General features: G+C 46.9%; 2 protein-coding genes across 10 annotated transcripts in view; one reads left to right on the top strand and one right to left on the bottom strand.

Annotated features, from left to right (window-relative positions):
- Positions 1–23,911, top strand: part of ACSL1 (acyl-CoA synthetase long chain family member 1) — a 150,750-nt gene that overhangs the window by 53,641 nt on the left and 73,198 nt on the right. The window contains exon 1 of one of the 8 annotated variants that reach the window (XM_086889077.1): positions 5,472–5,646. The exons of the other annotated variants lie outside the window; for them this stretch is intronic. The gene's annotated coding sequence lies outside the window, so the exon portion shown is untranslated. Of the gene's footprint in view, positions 1–5,471; positions 5,647–23,911 lie in introns of those variants that run through there. 8 annotated transcript variants of the gene reach the window in all.
- HELT (helt bHLH transcription factor) lies at positions 5,139–6,666 on the bottom strand. Of its 2 annotated transcripts, none has more exons than XM_086889083.1 (4): positions 6,560–6,666; positions 6,086–6,190; positions 5,844–5,940; positions 5,139–5,717 (listed from the first exon to the last, which is right to left on the bottom strand). In XM_086889083.1, the coding sequence occupies exons 1-4, from the start codon at positions 6,584–6,586 to the stop codon at positions 5,224–5,226; spliced, it is 723 nt and encodes a 240-aa protein (XP_086745209.1). In that variant the 5' UTR covers positions 6,587–6,666; the 3' UTR covers positions 5,139–5,223. The 2 variants fall into 2 exon arrangements, with proteins under 2 accessions (XP_086745209.1, XP_086745208.1); XM_086889082.1 differs by having other exon boundaries at positions 5,139–5,720.

Here is a 23,911-nt window from a genome sequence, read left to right on the forward strand (position 1 = left end):
AAACCAGACTAGGAATTACTGAGAAGAATTAAACTGAATCCAGATGTACTTTGGAAGAGGGTGTGTATAAACTTCCTACGGGTATAGTACACAATGGTATACACACAGCCACGTGTGTCTCCACGTAGTCTCCTCCAGAGGAGGAGAATGGAGGGAAGTGCAAAAGCCACAGTCTCCACTCCTCCCTTGCAGTGAGTTGACACTCAAACCATGTCACAGCTTCCTGCTAGTGACATGTTCTAAACTGAACATTTCCTTCAAGCTGATACTTTGAGATCAAACCCTCCCCTGGCAAACTACCATCTGATCTCTTCTTTGGGAGGTTGAACCAGCACATTGGTGGTTCCTTCAAAGAACACAGAAATGGCTTTCTAGGGGCAGAGTGGTTATGGAAGGTGCCCCCAAAGAGGGACACAATTTTTAGCTTTCATCCTTGAGACTTCAGCTTCCTAGAAGAATGTCTAAGCCTCAGCCTAGGAACTAAGGGGAGAGATTGAGGTACAGGCTGTTGAATCACAATGAAGGCGCTTTGTGCCATGATCCTGGTCTTTAGGGCTCCAGTTGGACTGTGCCCTACTCTAAATACCTGCACCCTTTATGGGACTGAAAGCATAATTTTGGTGCTGGAATTCACAAGAGACAGAGATGAGCTCAGAGCTCAGGCACTGCCTGGTTTCCACAAAGCTAGTAGGAGAACAAGTTTCTCTAAACAAAGTACTGCGGAGTGAGCTAGTATAAATCCTTCTACATGCTCTGGGTTAAGCCCTTAGCAGGGGTAAAAATAACTTCATCATGTTCACCAAAAGCATAAGAACTGAGTCACAGACCCTATAATGAATTCCCTGTTGCCTTGAAGGACTTACTTGTTTGAAGGGACTCATTTTTTTGATTACACAATCATTATGTAGAGTAGGACTGCATTTGGAGGTGTTGTAGTCCTACAGTTATTAAAAATGAAATTGCATTTAACTATTCAGAGCATACACACTAAAGTTTAGATTTCCTGTTAGCAAAAGTTTTTTCAGCCTAATTAATTGTATTACTTCTGATGAAGCATAATGCACGCTTCAGTTACCGTAGCTTGAAGAATGTTAAACAATCTCTTTCCTAAGTTTAATCATTTTTTTATTTAATAAATTTCCTAATTCAATATTCCAAGTTTGACTCTTACAAACTACTCCTCTTTCTTCTCATGTGATGTTTCATCCAATAGCCTTCAATGTTGCTTTTTCAGATATTTTAAAATGAATTTTGTTTGTTTTAATATGTCACTCTATATGCAGTATGTTACGTAGGTAGGTATCTGAGCTTTAACCTTATATACATATTAAAATGACTTTCTTGTACTTCTTTCTATAATCACTTTTCTCTTCAAGAGAATTCAGTGTTCTTGTCCTAAAACAGCCTTTATGCACTATGCAGGAAGGTGCTAGAAATTGACATGATGATGTGAGACTCACCCAATACAGGAGGCAAATCTGTGAGATTAGATGCTACATCTCAGCATATGTGAAACTGTTGGCTGGAGGGTTTATTTCCAAAAGTCTGCCTTTGCAAAAGGGTTGCTGGACAAGCTTGCAGCTGCTTCAGTAGCATGTGTCTAGTGCGCAGACTGTTCCACACGAAAACAGAAGGTATCCTCCTCCTTGTAATTGATTTAATTTAAAATGGAAAAAAAATCCCCCTGGACTCCTAGGCACTATTTAATTCTCTTCAAGAATGTGATAGAAAGGCAAGAAGCTGATCTGATTGGGGTGATAATTGTACCCTGGCACTGAGGACCCTCTGCTCTCCTAAGCACTTCTGGAATGATCCTGGTCAAATCATGCAGACTACCCTGGGGTACCTTTGAGCCTGAGGAATGGCAGCAGCATTCTACGGAGCAGTGGGACCACAAGACTTATAAACTGGCAGGATCTTTGCCATGGGAAAGGGATCATATCCATACCATTAGGAAGCAAATTATTGTGTGCATCTCTTCTGGAACAGGTCTGTAATTAGGAGCCTTTGGTGGTATAGTTCCTCCTCTTCCCCTCAGTTTCTTCTTTCAAAATCATGGTTCAGTCCCTATAGGTGTGCTGATGCAGCTCTTTGTGGACCAGTGCTGCAAGCAGAGTCATGGACCCAAAGTACAATAAAAGTACTCTTTTCTAGTTAGCTACTGACCTGATTGATGAGATGCCCCAAGAATGACTGTGTTGTCCTGAATTTGGGGACTTTGTTCAGTAGCCTCGGCTCTGTTTCCAAGACTGAAACTCCAGTGTCGCACTACCAGCAAAGCCCCTAGAACTTTGAATAATGCATTCAGACTGGTGCAAAACCATGGTAAGAAAGAGGAGTTCTGATCTGTGTTATTTATACTTGAAATCCATAAACATTTTTTACTTATTTGAATAATAAAAGTGAGACAGTAGAATTTCCTCCAGGCTTTGCCTGTTACCTATTGAAAACAGAAAGTTTTAAGATGGAGAGTTTATGCACAGGCTACTTATGCCTCTTTAATCTAATTGGTGATGCTTTATTTAAATAATAATGCAAATTAATCCTTGGGATAAATTAGGGAGTTGGAGATGTTTTCAATAATGCAATATTACAAAGATCAACATAAAGTCTTCTACTGTCTGAGTAAATAGCAAGAGTCAGTATCAGATGCAGAACTGTAAACTTACATTTTGCTGTCCTTTGATCCCAACGTGATTGTTTGCTGTCAACATAAAGAAATTACTGAGGTGTGACCATGCTGTACAACTGTTTTCTGGGGTGAGAAGAATTGCAGTACATGTAGGACATGGAATGTGTGAGGAAAAGAGGAATTCAGACAGCAGGGAGAAGAGGTGGAAAAGAGAGCATGAAAGGCATGGGAAAGGAAGGCAAGGCAAACTGTGCTAAAAGAGATGTGAAAGTCTAAGAAGGAGAAAGATGCTAGCTGAAGGAAAGGAATAGCACATGATGGAGCCAATCATTCACCATTAAGATTTTTAGCCAAGCAGGTGCATAACACAGAATCTAGTATTTTGGGGGCTTTGGGAATTAAAGTAGTTCAGGAACAACCCCTCTCTCTATTCATTCCCTGTGCTAGCTGCTGTCAGACACCAATAAATGGCACTCCTATGCCAGATGATGAGCATTGCCAGCCCAGACAAACATCTCACCTGGGACCAGGTACAGCCCTTAACAGGCCCAGCACAGGTGTCATCCAGTGCCTACTGCTCCCCTCAAAGTTGGGAGATGATGCTCATGGCAGAGCTAAATTGATTCCAAGGGGGAAAAAGGCCAAAAGTCTTTGTCCTATAGGCACAGAAATACAAAATTAAATTAAGACAAATGAGCTGAACTTCTGTCAAAAGACGGGAGATGCCTGTCCTGGGGGAGCTGCCTATACACCATACCCCACTGCCTATACAGACCCACCTGTGTGCACAGAGCATGGTGCACAGTGTGGATCTGACCTAGGAAGGCAGCTCAGCTCCCATGCCTGATACAGCTGATTTTAGTGAATTCCAAAATAATTTCAGGGCCAAAAGCGGGGGTTGAGCTCAGAGCCCTGAAAGAGAGGAGGGAAGGGAGACTTTTATCCTAAAGTCATTGTTACACCAAAGAGGGGTTTATCCTCCACAGCTAAATGAAAATGAAAAGAAAAAAAAAAAAAAAAATCCAGGATAGCAACATTGGAGAGACAAAGACTGTCATGGACCAGTGCGAGTTTGCAAAATTATATGCAAATGACCCCAGTTTTGACCATGGTGGCCCTCTGCTAATCCCAGAGAGAAAATCTACTTAGCAAAGGAAAGTTTTTTTTTAATTTGGTTAACAGGGACCAAAATGCTGAATATATTTATATTTTCATGAAATGCTATATTTTTAATGCTTCATCAACAAAATGGGATCACAAGAGCTTTTTAAGCACATGGAATAAATGTTACGTAGCATTTTGTCCATGTTCTGTATCCAGTGCTGATAAAAATTAGTGTTGGACGTGTTTTCATAATAGGCACCAGCCATTCCTGCTGCTGACTGTGTTTGACTGAATCCATACTGTTCTGTGTACACTGACCAAAAAGAGATTCCCTCCGGATTTACCGTCCTAAAGGTGTCCGAGGAAATGAGGGTATTTTTCTCCCTTCCCTAGCTGACTCATCATCATCCCACCATATGACCTTTCCCCACTAATCTGGGATAGGAGCTTTTCCTGTATTTGCAGGTTAAATGGAAGATACACATTCCACTTTTTACTCATTGTAATAAAGATCTTTTTGTCTGTCTCTGAATAAAGGGTCGGGTTGGTTTACAAATTGGGGGTCAGCCCATTCCGCGACCTGGGCAAACAGCCCAGGTCAAACCTCCTCAAAGCCTCCCCACCCAACTGGAATAAGTTAATTTACCCCTCGACGGCTCCGGCCCCGCCGGGCATGCCCGGGCTACCCTGCCTCCAGAGGCTATGGAGACACCCGGGATGGGACGCTTGGTTCAGGCGGGGCTGGAGTTGTTCCGTCGGGAGGGAGCCACGCCGAAAAGGGGCTGAAAGGACTCGCTCCCGGAGCTTCCATTGGTTTTACTCTCGGCGCTCCGCACCTCCGCAGCGGCCGCCTGCCCTCCCCGCCCCGTTCTGCGCCTTCGCCATTATTCATCCTCCTCCGAACAAGCCGCACCGCAGAGAAATTCGCTAGCAAAGCACACGGGAGATGCCAACGCCGTTCGGACACACGCCCCTGGAGCACCCCTCCACGGGGTTTGCGGGGGAGTGGGGCATCCACCACACCCGGGACTCCCTCCCAGTCCCCGGTGACGACCTGGGAGCAGAAGCCGGGCGGCACCGCCACCCGGCCCGAAGCGGCAGCCACGGCCGGTGCGTGCAGCAAGCTCCCTGGCCCTCGCTGGCCACGTCTCGCTCGTGGCTTTGTTGCCCTGGGTGGATGCGTGGGGAGACTCCCACGGCCACCCGAGGAAGCTCCCTCACGGAAACAAAAGGGAGCGGCGGGTATAAACGTTTATTCCAAGGCATCACTTGTACAGGCACTGCACCCGGAGGTGGGAAGACGAGAGGGTGGGGGCAGCTTCAGGCCCTTGGAGAGGGCAGGCGGGGACAGATCTGGGCCCCCGCGGGCTCCTTGCCCTCCGGGACCGCCGCGCATCTCCCTGCCCCCGGCAGCCTCCCCCTGCGCCCGGGTGTAACCCGCAGTGTCCGCCGTCATAAATAGGTGTTCTTTCAGGCGGGACGAGTCTCTATAGCATGGAGGGGTGCTGGCCCGGGGGCAGCCCGAAGGCGTTGGGGTGGGAATGGCCGAGAAGGTTGAGGTAGTGGCGGTCCAGCCCCTGCACGGATGAGAGGAAGGTGCTGCGCTGCTGGCCGGGGCTGGCGAGGGGAACGGTGGCGCTGGGTAAGTGGTAGGGCAGGGAGGGGCTGCGGGCGGCGCCGTGCCAGGGGAACGGCCCCCCCGAGGGCGGCTGGAGCACGCCTTCGGCGGGACTGTGGACATGCCCGGGGCACTCGGGCCCAGGATGCAGCTGGTAGGAAAAGTCCGGCTCCGGGAGGGAGCCCAGGGAGGTGAAGAGAGGCTCAGTAACGAAGCGTGCTTTGGACTGGAGAAAGGCCAGGATACGGGCGTACTTGGTGTCTTTGGTCTCCATCCTCTCCACCGTTGTCAGGTAGTGGACCAGGTTCTTCATGCACTCGTGGTAGCCATAGTGGAAGTAATTGGCGAACTCGGAGAGCAACTCTGCTGGAAGGGATAGGGAAGGGAATCGAGCTCCTCAGGGTCTGGCCGGGAGAGGAGCGGGGAAAGCCACCCCAACGCCGCGAGTGACCCGGCGGGGGTCGCGGGAGGTCGCTCCCGCCCACCTACCCTTCTCCCGGCCGCGGGGAAAGTCCGCCGAGTGCAGGGCCCGCAGGTATTGCACCGTCATCTCCAGGATCTCCGCTTTCTCCAGCTTCCCCGAGCTCTGCAACGGGCAGGGCAGATGGGCATCGCCTCTTCCCTGAGAGCGCTCTCCGTTCCACAGGACCGCCCCTAACCCCTCCGTATCGGGGGGGATATCGCGGCGCACCGGGGAGAAAAGGGCGCAGGGGCTGCTCCCCCCCGCCTACCTGCTTGGCCAGAGCCATGGGCACCGTCTTCCCCAGCTCGGTGAGGCAGCGGTTGATGCGGTCCCTCCTCCGCTTCTCAATGACTTTGTGGGAAACCGGCGTCCTCTGCAAAACATATGGGGCGCGTTAGTGAGGGAGGAGAAAGCAGATGGATCCAGTCTCGCCGTGACAGCCGCCCCCGGCCCCGGTCTCGACCCCTCCAGGGAGTCCAGTCCCCAGCCCCGCTCCGAGCAGCGGTGCCGGGCGCGACTCGGCCTCGGGAGGGATGATGCTCCGGTGGCCGGTCGTCTCCGCGCGGCCCTGGTGGCTCCCCGACTGCGCGGGCGGCCCTGGCAAGGCAGGCTTGTTTTTGTGAGGGAGGTGTGGTCGTTTTTTGTGGGGGGGCTTTTCGAAGGGAAAGGCGGCGAAGGGTCCGGGGCCAGGTCGGCTTGGCGGCCCCTCAGACCCGTGCGCGCAAGGCGGGCGACCACTCACCCTCCGCTCCTTGAGCTTGGAGGCCATGGTGAGATATGCATCCCCTCTCCCTCCGGCCCCCTTATAAAGCCATCACTTCTTGGGGGGGACCCCGGGGGGCCTCCATGGGCCCGCTGATCCCATAGGATTAGGGGCGAGCGGCGCCGAGGGAATGTATGCATTAAAGATCAGGGTGGAAGGGGGCGAGGGGATGAGGGGCTTTTTTTCTTCTCTCTTCTTCCTTTCTCCCCCTCCTCGCCCCCGTCCACGCAGCCGGGGGCGGCCCAGCTGTGTCGCCCCACGTGGACCTCGGGGACACACGTGACTGTCCCACAATAGCGGCGGGGACGGGGCCGGGATGCGGCGAGCGGGGCGCAGGACGCGGTATCGCGCTCTGCGCCCCGCTCGCCGCATCCCCGGCCCCGTCCCCACCGCCAGCCTTCAAATCCCCGGCACCCCCTACCCCTCCCCTTAGCCCCGGCGCTGACTGCATTTTAAAGCCTGTCCAGAGTCATTAAAGTAATTAAGTAAGCCCTTAATAGGCTGTTCCGCCCAGTTCAAGGGAGAACCCTTGGAGACGGAGTGGCCCCGTTTGTTCTCAGGCTTTTCTCACACGACTTGGTGACACGTCCATCTTTATAAGAGATGGCAGCGAGGATTTTTTTGTTTACACCGCTTTATGCGCCGGGGACACCCCGGCAGGTGTGGGACCGGGGGGCTGGCACACGATATCCCCCTCCATCACCCCCCCTTTTTTTTTTTTCCGTCGTCCCAGGGAGGCTCTCGCCAGCCTTTGGCACACGACGCTCCTTTTTTGTGTGGTGTGCGCGTCTGTGCGTTGTTGTTTTACCCCCCCTGCTCTCCCCCTCTCCTTTGGAGAGGCTCAATTTGTAGCCTATTATCCTATAGGAAAATGTCCCATTGAAAAGTATGAATAGTTTCATTGGGCCTAAATTTTAATAATGCGGGTCAAAGAAAAGAGGGGCAAATAAAGAGGGGATCGCAGCTGGTCCGAGAGTGCATTATTCGGTGTCACCTGCGAGCGGGATCGCCGACAGACCCCCTATTCATTTGCCTAATTTTGGTCAATTTAACAAACTTCAGGAGAAATTATTGTGGCATTGTTAAGGAGGGTAAAGCTTTCTGATCGAATTAACAGCATGTTTTGATCCGGTAAATGTCATTAAAAAGAAAGAAACAATCGCGTTTAAAGGGGGGCTCCGAGTTAAACGCGCCAAGTGGAGACGCCGGAGCGCAAAGCTCACAAAGGGAGCAAGTAACTGCCACAGGGGAACTTTTGTACGCTCACATTGCTGAGGTTTTTTACACAAAAAGGCATTATTTCATACTTGAATACGTTTAATCCAACAATTGTCTATTTTCTGCAAACATATTTTCACAGCATTGTTAGCTTTCCTCTCCGCGGCCCTCCGCCCGGGCAGCCGCGCTCCTCGCCTGGCGAGCGCACCGAGCCCCCGGCCCGCCCCGCACCGCCCCGCACCGCCCCGCACCGCCCCCGCCGGGGCCGCCCCGCCGCGCCGGGGGGGCCGCCCGCCCCCGCCGCCCGCCGCCCCCCCCGACAGCGCGGCGGCGGGCGCGGGCCCCCCCGGGCCTCTCCACGGCCAGCGGTGCGCCTCCGAACCCGGCACAGCCCGAGGAGCCGCCCTCCCTTCTTCTTCCCCCCCGGCCCCGCCACCGCCCCCGGCCCCGGCGCTGCTGCGGGGCGCCGCCACCCCCGAGTGGGAGGGAAAACCCAAGAGCTACCGGGCCGGCGGCGGGGCCGCCCGGTGCTTGGCTCTGCTCTCCCGGGCGACGCTACCGAGCCCCGGGCAGGGCTGCGGAAACGGCGATATCCCCGCCATGTGAGCTCGGGCAGTTCTTCTCTCGGAAACTCCTACGTCCTCTCCCGTATTCCGCGTTTTTCCACCTTTTTCCCTTTGCTGTTTAAAATGGGGAAACCATCCCCACCGCATGTCCCAGGGCGAGCACTGCGAGTGGCACCGCCGCTCTCGCCCGTTCGTTTCCCCAGGAGCGGCCGGAGGACAGGCGCGGTGCCAGCCTGACACCAGCCACCGGCCCGGGCTGGTCCCCAGCTCTCCGGGCCGGCCGGGAGCACCGAACCTCTCCGCGGGAGGAGGCGGCGGTGCCCCGGGGCGCGTCTGCCCCGCTCGGCGGGACGGAGTGGGCAAGGCCGCCTGCCCGCCTGGGCACCCCTGCGTGCCGTGCCGCCGGCCGTATTATTCTTCCAGGAGCCTTGTAGGTTTCGGTATATTCATTCTCGTACAATGGGATTAAACACTAACCGTTATCATCCAAATTAACTAAATTCTGAATAGCAAATGAGGGGGCTTTTATTTTTTTTCCTCCTCTTTTTGCTCCACTGGCGGAGATGGAGTTGATCCTCTTACTGTCTGTGTTAACCGCCAGCTGCAGGCACCTGCGAGGCAACTTCTTACACGAGGAAAGTTGTTTATTTGCTCGCTGGCTGTTCCCTCGTTGGTTCCCCCGCGGGCCGGGCTGCCCGGCTCAGCGGCGGGGGGCGCGGGGTGGCCATGGCATCCCCTCGTGTACCGCCTCCTCGTCCTCGGCGGGCTTCGGCGGGGCTGAAGCCAGAGGGAGATCACCCGACACTGCCGCGGTCGGACTGTCACCCATGTAAGGGAAGTCAGAAGTAGGCGAGTTTGAGTATTTTTTTAGTTTTTAATTCCCTTCGAGCGAATGTTGGCTCTCCTTGCGGGACACGCATGCTCAGCTCTTTGGCTCTTTGGCAACCCACGGCGGCCACCCGCGTCCCCATCACCCAGCACCGGTTTTCGCCTCTGGCCCGGGAGCCCCGCGGCTCGCAGCCCTCTCCCCAGGCAAGGGGCTGGCTGGCGGCCGGGGCGCAGAGCCCTGTCCGCTACGCGCGCAGCGGGCTGAGCCCGCCCTCGCCCCGGCGGCTGCAGTGCGAGGGCTGCAGGGCAAGGGCAAACAGCACCGCCCTGCCGCCCCTCGCCCTCTCCCCGCGGCCGGCTCGGTGGTCCCGGCCTGTCGGGGCCGTGCCCCGAGGGAGCGGCCTGGCCCGGCCCCCCGGTGCGCTGCCGGGGTGCGCACGGGTGCCGCGTCTCAGGGGCGTGTGGGCCCTGGCCCGTGGGCACTGGCGCTGCCGACGTCTGCCAGACATGGGCTCTGACAGGGAGGTGGAGATCCTCTGGGATATGCCAAGCTGCTTTGAATTGGCATCTAGGTTTGCTTTTTTGTGAAAACAGATCGTCTTCTCTCTGTTTCTTCACCCCCTCTTTTCTTTTTTGACTCCTATATAACGTTCGGGTTACACACAACTACTTCACCAAGTAATTGAAGCTGTGGATATTAGGCTTGAAAGGAACTGTCACTGTGTACAAGCAAGAAACCAGCCTAACTAACCAACTAACCAGTCTCCTATGGAAAGAGAGTTGTCCATGCAACTGTGAATCAAATGCAAAGTAAAGTGTTCCAGTGGCTAGGGCTGGGGTTGGCCCGGCCAGCGTGGTTCAGTCTCATGCTGGAGGTCCTGCTGTGTAATGTGGAGAGGCATTCACACTTCTGGATGATATCGTGGCTGTTAGGGAATGGGAGAACTCACAAGGTGCGAAAGGTCCTACTTGTAGCAGTGATAGTTTTACTACTTGGCGATCCTGCATCTGCAAAGAAGCAGTGAACTCTTCACTCAAGAGAAAGCATTTCATTTAGGAGCTCAATCCTCAGCTGTAGATACAGCAGCTCATCACGTGGTGCCAGCTTTTGCTGTGAATTAGTTTACTCTTGCATTCTCAGTGAAGTTAGGCTAGGTTAGCAAGTTTCCGGTTTTTCAAAGCTCCCGATGCACTCTGCCTCTGTGTATCAGGCTGCTTGGTGCACTGTTGCCGCTGGACACGAAATAGGTCACACGAACACAGCTTAAGTTGTGGTGAAAGGAAGAGAGAACTTTATTTCTTCTCTCAGAATTTATAGGTTTCTGACTATGGCCAGGGATTGGATAGTCAGGATAACACCTTCCCAACCACACATGAGAGATGTCCATCACAAGACGTGTATCAGAAAGAATGTATACATATCTATGTTTATAGTTACTGTCCTGGGAATGTCTTCAGAAAACTATGTCAGCAAGCTCAGAAAACTGAGTTTTCAGGGTGACAGTGCACATCTTGCTCCCCAGCTGCAGAGGTATTCCTTACCTCAATGCTACTGTTTATTCCAGCTATAGTCCACTTTTGGGTCTTCCTTCCTAGTGGAAGGACCGTGCTCCTCTGTTTGCTCACCTGCCACAAGTAGTGGCCTCAGCAGCGGGGGAGTGATGATAGGTCTTGGGACTCTGCCAATATGGTCCTTCGCATGCTTGTAACCATGAGTCTCTTGTATTGTTGGGTAGATTCAGAGTGCTCTCCTCAAATCCTAGAGTGCTCAAGGAGGTGCTGTTTGTGCTTCAGAAGATGATATTCTTCTCATTCTGTGAGATACAGTAATGCCCATAAGCTAAACTTTGATCCTAAAAACTCTAAGACTTTTTTATTTATCATAGGAAGTTATCAAGTATCTCTGTGGTGGAAGAAAGGACTTCCAGGTCAGCAGTGCTCCTGAGTGCTGCTATGTGCTTGTCAAATTCCCTGTCTGAGGAGGCACAGCTCACTGTATGTTTTGTGGTGTAATTTCAATATAACATACTCTGTTCTTCCTGATTAAAAGCTTTTCAGGATTGCACACTCCGATATGGATTACTTTTAGATTGCTCTTTGTATGAACTTTATGAGTATGGATTGCTTGAAAGTCATTCTCATATGTTCCTGTAATTTGTAGTATCTCCTTTTGACTTTTTTCCCAGATATAAGATTTTAAGCTTATAGTTTTAGATTTATATGTAGTATAGTTAAAGCATGTAGAATTAAATAGGGTAAAATATTTCACTGATTAAAATCAGGTACAGTTGTATATGTTATAGCCATTTATAGGGGCTGATTTACATTGGCAGAAGACCTGATACAGCTTTTGTCCATCAAATACATGTGTATACGTGGCAAAACTTAGGACTGTCCACTGTGTGTTTGTACAAGGTGAGTCCCCAAAGATGGTGGATAGATTTTTGCAGCTTTCCCAATGACAGCTATCTTCTCAGCCACGTCACTATTGAGACAGAATATGTTGCTCTTTAAATGACAGCCTGTCAAAATGACAACAGAGTGCTAAAATTGAATTCAGTGGGATTTAGGTAATCATGAATCATTGGGGAAGTGTACATCAGGTTGCTTGTGACAGGTGTTCTAAATAGCTAGATTAGTGACTGTCTGACATGAATAAAGGCTGAAAGGTTCAGAAGGTACAAGGGCTTTTTCTGCAATGACATGTCTAATGCTGAAAAATGTCTAGCCCCTCCTCTCCAGTCTTACTAAAACTAAAACTAAAACCAAACAAAAGTAAAAACTTTTTCTCAGTGTGGCTTCACAGAGGAGAAGTTATGTTTAATCCATCCAATAATCTTCTATGATGAAGTGACTGGCTTGGTGGATAAGGAAAGAGCAGTGGATACTCTGAAGAGAAGAAGGCTTCAGGGTGACCATCACAGCTTTTCAGTACCTGAGAAGAACCTATCAGGAAACCGGAGAGGGACTTTTTACAAGGGCACGTAGTGACAGTACGAGGGGTAGTGGCTTTAAAACAAATTAGTTATTTGAAAGAAATTCTTTACTGTGACAGTGGCACTGGAACAGGCTGCCCAGAGAATTTGTGGATGCCTCATCCCTGGAAGTGTTCAAGGTCTGGTTGGATGAAGCTCTGAGCAACCTGGTCTAGTGGGAGGTGCACACAGCAGGAGGGTTGATGAGATGATCTTTAAGATCCCTTCTAATGCAAGCTATTCTATGATTTTGTGATACCATCTACTTGGCTTCTGGTACTGTCTCCTGTAACATCCTTGTAGAGAAGCTGATGATGTACAGACTGGATGAGCAGAGCTTGAAACTGGCTGAATTGCCCATTTCAGGGAGGGATGGTCTGTGGCACAAAATCTAGTGTCTAGTAACTGCTGGTGTACACTGGGGTTCAGTATTTGGTCTAGTCATGTTTAATGTCCTCATTAATGAGCTGGAACATACCCTCAACAAGTTCAAGATAACACAAATGTGTGAGGAGCAGCTGATATACCAGAGAATCATTCTGCCATCCAGAAGGGTCTCAAGAGGCTAATGAAATGGGCTGTCAGGAATGACATGAAATTCAGCAAAGGAAAACACAAAGTCCTGCACCTGGGAAGAAACAACCTGCTGCACCAGTACATACTGGGGGGCTGACTGACTGGAAATCTGCTCTGTGGAGAGAGGCCTGGGGGTCCTTGTGGACATCAAGTTGAACATGAGCCAGCAGTGTGCCCTTGTGGCCAAGAAGGCCAATGGTATCCTGGGGTGCATTAAGAGGATTATTGCCAGTGAGTGGTGGCAGGTGACCCTCCCCTCTACTCAGCACTGGGGGAGTCCACATCTGGAGTTCTGGGTCCAGTTCTGGGCTCTTTAGTACAAGACAGAGACGGCCACACTGAAGGGACACCAGCAAAGGGCCACGAGGATGATTAGGATATTAGAGCACCTCATGGTGGATTGGAGAAGAGGCTGAAGGAGCTGACACTGCTCAGCATAAGGAAGAAAAGGCTCGGGAAAAGCTTACCACTGTGTTCAAATACCTGAAGGAAGGGTGTAAAGAAGTTGGAGCCGGACTGTTTTTAATGGTTCTCAGTCATGGGAACAGAGGCAATGTGCACAAACAGATTGAGCTCTTTTACTCTTTCTCAACAGGACAATTCATTTAAATTCAGGGTTTCTACACCTGTGTCAAGTAGAATAAATGGGAGGGAAGCACAGTCTTTCTGTTAATTGTACTTCACCACGTGTTGCATTGCAACTCGGTCTATTAAAGACTCATTAACATCCATTATACTTATGACTGCTTTGTAAACAATGCTAATTCAGTAGGACTTCAGAGCTTAATTCCCCTCTAGAGTCCTTTGTAACTCCTAGCCATGACTTTCTTTCTAGCTGAAGTGGAAAAGGGAACCCCTGAGAGAGATTTATGGACTCTGCAAAACCTATTAATTTAGTAATGCCATTGTCCAAACATCTTACTTTTATGAGCCTTCAGTACTGAGCTTATTGAGTGGACTGGGGACTTATAGAACTTCTTTTCAGCAAAGCTATATTCTTTGGTTCAGTCCAGCTTTGCTCTGATTTCTGAGACTGAGTGGACCAAACACTAGTCCCTGCTACACTGGCTTCCAGAGAATTATTTCTGAAATGTGCCCTTGATGCTAACTCGGAGTTAGGATGCTGCAGTGCCTTGGATGTGCCAAGATTTTAGGTTTAATATCACCTGTAGAAGGTGATATTGAGGTGATATCAATAGTCCTGCATGTTATACTGGTGGCTGGCTTTTGTGAGGTTAATCCAGTGTTAGCATGTGGCAAGAAGCATAAGCCTAAAATCTCAGAGACTTTGTGAAGACAGTTTATACTTTGAAATAAAAAAGAGAGAGGGACTGATGCCTCAGAGTTCCTGCAGAGTCTATCTGTCTTCTGGGAAATGACTGCAGCCCCAACCAGTTACCTTCTGCAGCTGAATTATTGCTGTGCAGGTGGGGTGGCCGGCGCGCCTGCTGGCCCTCTGTCCTTGGGTACTGAGTGGTCTCTGTTGCTGAAGGCTGAGTGATCACTTGTTTCTCTGTATCCCATACTAGCTTGAGTTGTCTGGTGGTTTGCTTGCCTGCTTTGTTATCTAGTATCTAGTGGTTTGCTTGTCAAAGAGAGGAGAGATGGATTCAACCAGGAAGGGAGGAGCAAGCAGCTGGGAAGCGCTATTCTGTCTGCTGCTGGGGAAAGGTTTGTTTAAAGAGTTAAAGGCTTTCCATTGCTATCTTTCTGTTTTGTGAAAGTCTCCCTTTCTGTGAAAGTCTTACCCTTCTGACTGAGCACTGAAACGTGTTCTTCTTCTGGAAAGTTTAGGTTGTTGTTCTTCTTCAAGTTGAGTTCTTTGTCTTGCACACTGCCAATGGCCCTCACTGGTTTCTGAACTCATAGATCAAAACGTTATGATAACATGTGAAGATTCCACAAATTCCTCAGAAATAACTATGAAATTTGCTTGCATGTGCTGGCTTTAAAATGATCACTTCTTGCATAAGTACACCTTTGGAGATAACAAAGTGAGATCTCTTCTGCTAGACAAACGAAACATGACTATTAAATACAAACACTTTCTTTAAAAGCTGTCAAAATATTCTGGGTAAGCATCATCCCCTGCTTGCCCTGTTCTTTGACTCTTCCTTAGTGCTCGTCTATCTAATGTCAGAAACAGAATAATGGAGCCTTAACCATACCTTGTAAGGATGTTCTTCTGCCAAAACTGTGTATATCTGACACAGGGATAGCAGATGGTGACCAAATATTTCTGCAACAACTCTCCCTTTCTGGGTAAAATTAAGAGCATATTGAAATCCCTGCATTCATAAGTCATGAGCCAAGCCCCCCAACTCTTAAGTGAAAAGTCAGGAACTTAAAATTGTCAGCAATAATAACAAGCCAACAGAAGGTTGGCTATTTCAGTGGTTTTTCCTTTCTCAACTTTTATGACTCAGGTTCTCAAGCATTCTGCATAACCATTAGAATAGAAAAGTAATTTTTATGAAATCCTTAATCCTGAAGCAGAAGTGTAAACCAACAAATACAATTAGATTTTCTAAATGAAAACATAATGGCTTTAGGAACACTAGAAAGTGCTAGATATTATGCCACCCGTTTTTAATTTCATCTGGCTCATTTTTAAAACTAACTATAGCATGCAGAGAAGAAATACCCATGTCCGCTCTGCCTTCAATGCCATGTCCATTTTGATGGAAAGCTATTTCACATGTCATGAACGTATATAACCACTTTGTGCATGGTCTGAGATCCCATTCTTCCTTCACATTCATATCCCACCCTCTTGATGGCACAGATAGGAGTGTGTCTGAGCACCCAGCCTGTTGTGGTGCTTTGAACATTAGTTACTTCTTTTTCTAATAAATTTGGTTATGGGATAGGAAAATACAATATGAAAGTGTCAGTGCTAGAAAGGAGAGCTGGGAAGAGTTTCTCAGTGACAAGCATTGGAATCACTCCATTCTACTGATCTGGCATTGCTTCACCCAATATATGTATGTACATGAAAAGAAGATACAAATGGCAGTGAAATAAAAAGCACTAACTTCTGCACTGTTATATGTGTATGTGAAGATTCATATAAAATGCAGATTGGAATGTGACTGTGCCCCATGGCACATGTGGCTGACAAGATAGGAGGGAGCGGAGAGTAAGTCCCACAGCTTGGTCCCGGCATTTGCAAGGTGGAAACATCCAAATTATTCTTCCACAGCTCACCTGTGGTGCTGAAGACCGGCACCATAAGATAAAGAAACAACATTGCCTGTATTACTTGTCACCACGAACGTTAAAAAATAGCTTAATTCCAGTGAACAGTGCTGACACTCGTGGCAAACAGGCAGGCTTTTCTTCCTACACGTGAGCATCGTCGCCCGGCGGGCTGCTCAGCTCCTTCTTCCCGTGTGCATGCCTACAAAGCTTTGTGGAAAACTCTGGGAACATTAGGGGTTGGCTACTGCCCTCTAGTGATCGTCACCAGCGCCTGAGGTTTCTAACTCGCCTTTTATTTTCTAATCAAATTGCTGCAAATAAACTTTATGTGTGATCAGATGCAGGAAATTCAGTATTAGGAAACGGTGCCTGATTCATCAGATCTCAGAATTTACATCAGATGGTGAAATATTCCTAGTATGGACACCAGATGATACGGCTTCAAAGATTACAGTTAATGCAATCCAAGCATGCTCTTAGGCATTTATATTATCACCTAAGTTAATATTTCCCAGTTCTTAAGAAACTGATATATCTTGGTTTGACTAAGCTTATTGATAGAATTTTTGCCTAAAAAAAACATTGCTGCAATTTAAATATAGCCTTTCAATAATAATCAAGTCACCCTTCTTCCAAAAAAAAACACTTAGCATAACAAAACAATGACTGTGGGAAGCTTTATAGAATATAATTTATTGAGAAACAGAATATTTGCTCCAAGTCATGATTTAGCTGAATTTGTGAGTAGCACTAGACACCTTTCTCCCTTTTTATTATTTTTCCCCCCTCTGTACTAAAATGATCAAATCTCTGCTAGTTAAGAAGTAGGATGTGTGGTTTTTTTGCTCTAGCATTGATGCAAAGTGCTCAATTAAGCTCCCCAATTAAGTTCTCATCAAATGTTACCTGATGGAAGGGCTCTTTGAGCAGAATTCTGCTGCTGGCATTAGAGGGCAGCCTTGAGGGTTTATTCGAGTTTATTTATTTATTTATTTATTTATTTAATATCAGTCTGGCTAGGATCTAAATTAAAGCAGCTTAAGGCTATTTTGGCTCTAAACGCAGTACAGTCATGTAAAACCCCCTGTCTCAATTGAGTGCAGCACCCAGCTGTGTTGTTCACTGATGAGCATCAAGGGCCGCGGGTTAGGGACAGGCGGATTGCTCTGCAGGTAGAACAGCTGCAGTTATGAGATCCTCAGAGCGACAAGTGTGCTGATCTCATTGGCCTGTGTATGAAACACACCAGGCAAGAGAGACACCTTTACTTTTATCCTGCAAGAGTGATTGAGCGGTTCGCAGCTCTGACTTGTTTTCAGCAACACAACTTAGTGAAATGAATGCGCCTAAGTTCTCTCCAGAGTCACACAGACTGCTCCAGGATTTGAGTCTTTACACGTATATACAGTGCAGCCTTTTTGTTCTGCCATGTCTTTTGTGCTCTTGCTTCTAGGCCCATGAACACTGCTTACCCTCATCTGTAGGTACCATGTCTTCTCATTTCATCACTTAGCCTTCAGACTTATATAGGGCAAAGGTTACAAAAGTTCTTGGCATCTGCCATATCATGTAGGAGGAAAGCAGCATCAGCAGAAAGTCTCTTGTGTAATCTACTGATATTTTTGGAGATATGTTTGGGTAATAAAATGTTCACTTTGTCTGCTGATCAGACTGCCTCCTATACAGTAAAAACTGTCGGTTGTAGAAAAATGTCTTCAAGGCAGCTCTATAAAATGAAAACTTACAAAGGCATGAGAATAATTTACAAAGCCCAGATTTATATTACTTATAAGGAAAGGTTCTGGAACAAATAGAAAGCAAATGATCTTTAATTAACATTGGATTGTCAGAGGATAGTGATTCATCCATCAGCTGAGGGCAGAGGAAGGTTAAAAAAAAAGTGTGGAAAAAATGATGATCTAGAGGTGAATGTGTTTCAGATCCTGAATCACCTCTGCATAAACCATGTTGACAGCTACTCTGTTTCTTGATGATTGTTCTAAATTCAGCAATCGCTTGTCTTGAAATGATCTTGAATGGTCCTAAAAATAGCTTGATCCTGGAGATGCCAGTTTTCCCAGTAATTTCCCTAAAATGTCAGCAGAATTATTGGCTATGAGAAACAATGCTCTATCTTCATCTCCATGGGAAGATGATGTTTGTCTGCTGCAATACAGTACTTTCCAACACAGCATCATCTCAATTCCTGTGGTTTTCAATATGTCCTAGATACCTTTGAAGATATCCCAGTTTATGGCTGACAGCTGCAGAGGTAGGAAGGTCTCATGTCCCCTAAGCTGGAAGCTGGGCCATTCAGAAAGGTGAACAGGGATCTCGCCAGGTGCTTTGCTAACAGAGCAGATTTTTCCTATTAGTGAGGTAAACCAGAAACTTTTTAGGGTAGCTTCAGGTTCTCTAAAAACTGGCTAAACCTGAGTCAGGCTGGTTTTTTCCCCCTTGGTCTCCTGAAAACCTCTTTCCTCTGCTGCTGCAAACATCTGTGCAGAAGAAACTTGCTAGGAGGTTTTCCCACTCTTATCAGAGTCATACTTTTCCAGCAAAAGCCAGGAATCTGGAAATACTTGATTTCCCCTAAAATCAGCCCACAGCTATGCCTTTTGATATTAGATACAGAGAAATCTCTTAAGTACCATTAGTGCAGCATTTGAGATGTGAAAATCCTGATCATCTCGTATGGTTTGTTGCTCCAGGTGCATCAGTCAGCCCACAGTAAGCGTGCTCTGAAAACAACCAGAAAGTCCATAGGAGGATGGTCCCAAATATTTGAAAACCTAATAAACAGCATTGCAGCCCAATGAAGCAATAGACTCTGCTGCTGCTTGAGAACATCCTACACTTTGTTTCGGTGGAGGCACTTGCAGATGTCTGGCATACAAGTCAAATTTACATGAATAACATACTACAGCATAGAAGCACAGAATATCCTGAATTGGAAGGGACCCACAAGGATCATCAAGTCTAGCTCCTGATATTGCACAGGACACTGCAAGAGTCACACCAGGTGCCTCTTGAGAGGCACTGAGAGTGCTGGTACAAACAGGACTTGAGCTCTGTCAAGTGGTGCTGTGACCACGTCCCTGGGAAGCCTGTGCCAGTGCCCAACTACCTTTTGGGTAAAGACTGTTTTCCTCATATCCAACCTAAACCTCCCTTGACACAGTTTCAGGCCATTCACTTGGATCCTGTCACTGGTCACCACAGAGAAGACAGCAGTGCCTGCACCTCCTCTTCCCCTCATGAGGATGTTGAAGACCACAATGAGGCCTCCCCTCAGTCTCCTCCAGGCTGAACAGACCAAGTGACCTCAGCTGCTCCTCATAGGGCTTCCCCTCAAGGCCCTTCACCATCTTCCTTGCCCTCCCTTGGATGCTTTCTAATAGCTTTATATGTATGCTAACTGTGAAGCAGAGAGCATGGTGCCTGTGGAAATTGCAGGCCACATAGCTTTCTCAGTATTGCCTGAGAAAGTGGCCTGGGAATTCATAAGGAGGAATTAAAACAATCCTCAGAGATAGAAGACAGCCTTGCAGGTGCTGTTTGTCTGTTCCTTGTTTTCTTGCAAGAGAAGGTCGAGGGGTGGTGTACCCCACTGACCAATGATGGTGATGTGTTAGTTCACTGACCAACAAGAGCTTTCTTTTCTGTACTTTTCACGTATTGGTCTATAAAAAAGACTCGAGGTAATAAACTGGGGAGAAAATTCTCCAGTTTGACTACACAAGAGAGTCTGTGTCGTTCTTTTCACCATAACCAACAGAACGACAACTTTATACATTGTGGTGTCCAGAACTGCACACAGCATTCAGTGAGGCCACCCCAGTGCAGAGCAGGGCAAGACAATCTTCTCCCTTGCCCAGCTGGTGATGATGGGCCTGATGTACCCTGACACATGGATGGCCCTCCCGGCTGTCAGGGCACTGCTGACTCATGTTCAACTTGCCATCGACCAGGACACACAGGTCCCTTCCCACAGCACTGCTTTCCAGCATTCTCATTCCCCAGTCTATATGTTCAGGGTTTCCCTCTCCCAGGTACAGAATCCAGAACTTTTCCATGTTGAACTTCATGCACTTGGTGATTTCCCAGCTCTCTAATTGGTCAAGGTCTCTTTGCAGGGCCTCTCTACCTTTGAGGGAGTCAACAGCTCCCCAGTTTAGTATTATCAGCAAATTTAGACTACCTTTCTCTCTTGTATTCAAGTTGTTTATGAAGATAGTGAAGAGAACTGGCCCTAAAATGGAGCCCTGTGGAACCCCACTACAGACTGATCATCAGCCAGAATATGTGCTGTCACCTAAAACCACACAGTGGAAGAAGAAAAATAATTCATCCCAGAGAGCAACATCTTAGTAGCTTTCTCCAGTGTTATAACTGGCCTCCTCCCTTTGGAGATGGTGATCTAAAGACCCCATCTTTCTTCAGGCTGTCCTAAGATGGTCTTCCCTCTGCCCTGATCCTGGTTGTCAACATGCACCTCTTGGGAAGAGAGAACCCTATACATATTAACAAGTGATAATAATTTACTTTAGTCCCTGTACCTGAATTGTCACAAGTTATTCTGTCTAGCTTGATAACAGGCAATGCCATGTGAAAAAGCTGATGTGGGGATGGAGTCCTGTCACAGCAGATCTGACTTATGGGGCTGGGCTGGGTTGCACAAGGGAGGCCCAGGGAAGCTGCCAGCAGCCTACCCCACTGCTCTGCTCAGCTAACTGAATAACAAGGGAGGAGGATGATGAAAGATGAAAATTAAAGCTGGGGAGTAACTGGTGCTTAAACATGGAAAGTTTTTCTCCAGTGTCTGCTGCTCAGGCCTGCATAAAGCTGTTTATATGCAAATGGTGAACTTGCCCATGCTAACTGCTGCTCAGGTTTTCTTAGCACAAAGCCCCAATCTAAGGAAACTACCAAAACATCGCAGACCAGCAGGAAGGAAATGCAGCATTTTATTAATGAGACATCCAGGAGAATTTTGACAACTATTTTATATTGATGGAGTAAATAATGTTTAGCACCACTGGCATACACATAGGATACTCGGTGGCAGTTAAGATAAGAGGCAGACTTGGAGGAGAGATCACCAAATTTCTCATAAAGAGTATTTTCCCAGAATTTTTCTGTCATCTTCTATTCCTTTTTTGTTCTCTCTTTTGTGATTTGGAATCCCTTCCTCCACTATCTATCCACTTATGTGTGGCCAGAATATACATGGCCAGTCTTCTGCATATTGGTATTTCCTCTTGCTAGCATTTTTGTAGAAGTGGAAACCACAGCCTCCCCCATTTGTGTTGGACCTGTGATTAAAAACCTATAGGAAACATGTATCTGCTTGACAATTTGGGATGAAGATTGTCCAAAGATAATCTCATAGAAATGGGTTATTAATTCAGCACCTATGTGGGCTGTTTTTGGAGTATGTAATGCTGTATCTGTCTGAAAGAAGTTGGTTTGAAATAGTGACAAGTGGCCTGCGATGATGGTACTCAAAATCAAATGTGCAGTGAGGAGCACTGGCAAGCAGCACACACAGCACTGCAAGAGATGCATTTCAGTGCATTTGTCATATAAAAAACAAGCACCACTTGTGGCTTTAATCCTGTTCTTAATATTGTTAAACTAAAAATATTTACATAAAATCAGAAGGTGAAGTCATGTTGATATGTGCTACCTTTTTGAGATATTTCTGTGGCATGCATCAGCAAATTTCTCTCATAACACTTCACACTGGCTTGAAAGCTAAAAGCACTAATGAAACTGGAAGTGAAATCAGGACAGTGCAGGGCCCTTTTTTTTAAGTATCTTTATTTAAAATCATAGATGAGTTTGTTCTGCAGGATGGGAAGGAAATTGTCAAGAAATTGTTGATGAACTTATAGACTGATGAACACTAAGGGGCTGTTTTAATTTTAATTTTAGATTACTGCCAAGGTAAAAAGTCTGAGCTGTCCTCTTGACCATCATGACAGAAATGGGGGACAGGAGAAGTTGGTCAAGGATGTATATGAGAAGCTGGATGGACATAACTGTGCCTGATGACACCTGGAACAGGATTGTTTAATTCTAACTTAGAAGTATGCTATTTTTATCAAACAATGATTTTCATCCACAGTTTTATAAGTCCTCGCATTGCAAGTTCTGTTACTTGGATCCTCACCTAACCATGGCCTACAAATATTTTCCTTTTTGTATGATAAACACAAATGATAGCTTTTCATTGTACCATATGTATAGACTACATATGCTGACAAAGTCATGCTGCTACTGTTGTCAGCACTTGAGCCTTTAGGTGTAGTTTGTGGTCTTTATTTATGGTCTTTCCTCCTCTTTCCGTGTGAGCTGGCCTTGCTACTGCTTGCATCTCAAACCATTCCCATTCTGTTGCAGAGGAGGTCTTGGAAATCACCCTCTTCATGGCAATGTAAGTGTTTGTGGTATTATATTATTTTAGACTTTCTCCATTTGGTGGTGTTGCCTGGGTGCCTCTCAGCTGTCTGCAGAGGAGTGCTGAGGCTCAGCAGCTGGTACTGCAGGCACTGACTGCACGGTGCAGGGCAATGAGCGGGAGCAAAGGGGCTACGGCTACTGTCACTCTTGGTCTTGGGTTTTCTCTCTCAGACCAAAACTAATTTTATTTCACAGCTATTGGACCTCTTGACTCCAGAACAGTTCATGTGAAACTATTGGAGTAGTTCCATTAACACCAGAGGACATTAAATTATGTCTCTGATGACATTGGAAACTTCTATTTTCACTTGTTAACAGTTTCAGCCTACTTAATATTTTTCTTTAAACTTGCATGTTCATCTTGATAATTTTCTAAACATTGAGTTAAAACACTGAAGTGTCAGTACATACTTTCTGTGGTATTGATACTACTGATTTTTGCACTGAATATTTATTTCCATGAAAAATACAACTTTATTTTTTAAGGCAGGGAATGTCTGAAGAAGCCTGTGGTTTTTCAGATATGTGTGGAATCAAAAGATTTAATTCACCTCTGCTGTATTGCTTCTGAACTCAGTGAATTTACATTAGTGTTAAATTTGAGCAAACCTTTCCTGTCAATCTGCTCTAGTCTTTAACCTCACTGTTAAAAAAACTCTAAAATAGGTTTTGGAGATCTGTTTGGTTAAGAGAGAGAGATTTCTTATTTATTCATAAATACTGAATACATAAAAGAGCGCTTGAGCTGCAAAAATGTCTTGTACAATGCTGATGTTCAAGCACAAGCAATTACCAGATGTCTGCCAGGAGAAGAAAGATCTGTAAGGAAATTAAAAGCCCCAAAATGTATCCCATGCAGCAGGACATGATATAGGGAGCCCACAACTAGCACTAGCTAAACCAATGGGAGTCCAGAAAAAAAGCAAAAAAGCAGCTTCCATTCATAGTTTTTATACAGACCCTCTTTACTGGAAGTTGGGACACACCTTCTTTTTCGTTCAAAGCAATTTTTAAGTGCCACTGTTGTGTTATCAAAGTGATAGATTTTGGCCTCAGGCAAAACAGTTAAAGGGAAAGGAGGACAACATTAAAAGAAAATTTAGGAAGAAAATCAGACTAATTTTCTTGATTTGATGTATTATACTAAGGCATAATCTTTCAAAGTTGCATTAGCAGTAATCTTTAAATGTCCTGGGCAGAAAGCTCAGGGGAGCACTGTAGAGAATTTTCCAACCTTAGTAAAATGGAGAAATAAATTGCTTAATAAGCTATTCTCCATTTGAAATTCTTATTACATTTCACCCTAATCACTGAATGTTAACAGCAGTGGCTGTGATAGCAGAAGTCGTACGTTTTTTCAGATCAGATGGTTTTCCCTCTTTTTCTGAGAACTTAATTTTCCAGTACTATTTTGGGATTTTGGAGACCTTTATTTAGCAGCATAAATTTTAGTTTCCAGAAGCACAGGAGCAGATTTTGTAATAAACTTGCTGAAGGCCAAC

Source organism: Cyanistes caeruleus, chromosome 5 (assembly GCF_971803275.1).
Source record: "Cyanistes caeruleus chromosome 5, bCyaCae1.hap1.1, whole genome shotgun sequence".
NCBI classification, from domain to species: Eukaryota; Metazoa; Chordata; class Aves; order Passeriformes; family Paridae; genus Cyanistes; species Cyanistes caeruleus.

Coding starts and splice junctions, on each gene's coding strand:
- HELT (XM_086889082.1), bottom strand. CDS start 6,586: ATGGCCTCCAAGCTCAAGGAGCGGAGG. Junction 6,191..6,559: donor CCAAGCTCAAGGAGCGGAGG/GTGAGTGGTCGC, acceptor TATGTTTTGCAG/AGGACGCCGGTTTCCCACAA. Junction 5,941..6,085: donor CCATGGCTCTGGCCAAGCAG/GTAGGCGGGGGG, acceptor TGCCCGTTGCAG/AGCTCGGGGAAGCTGGAGAA.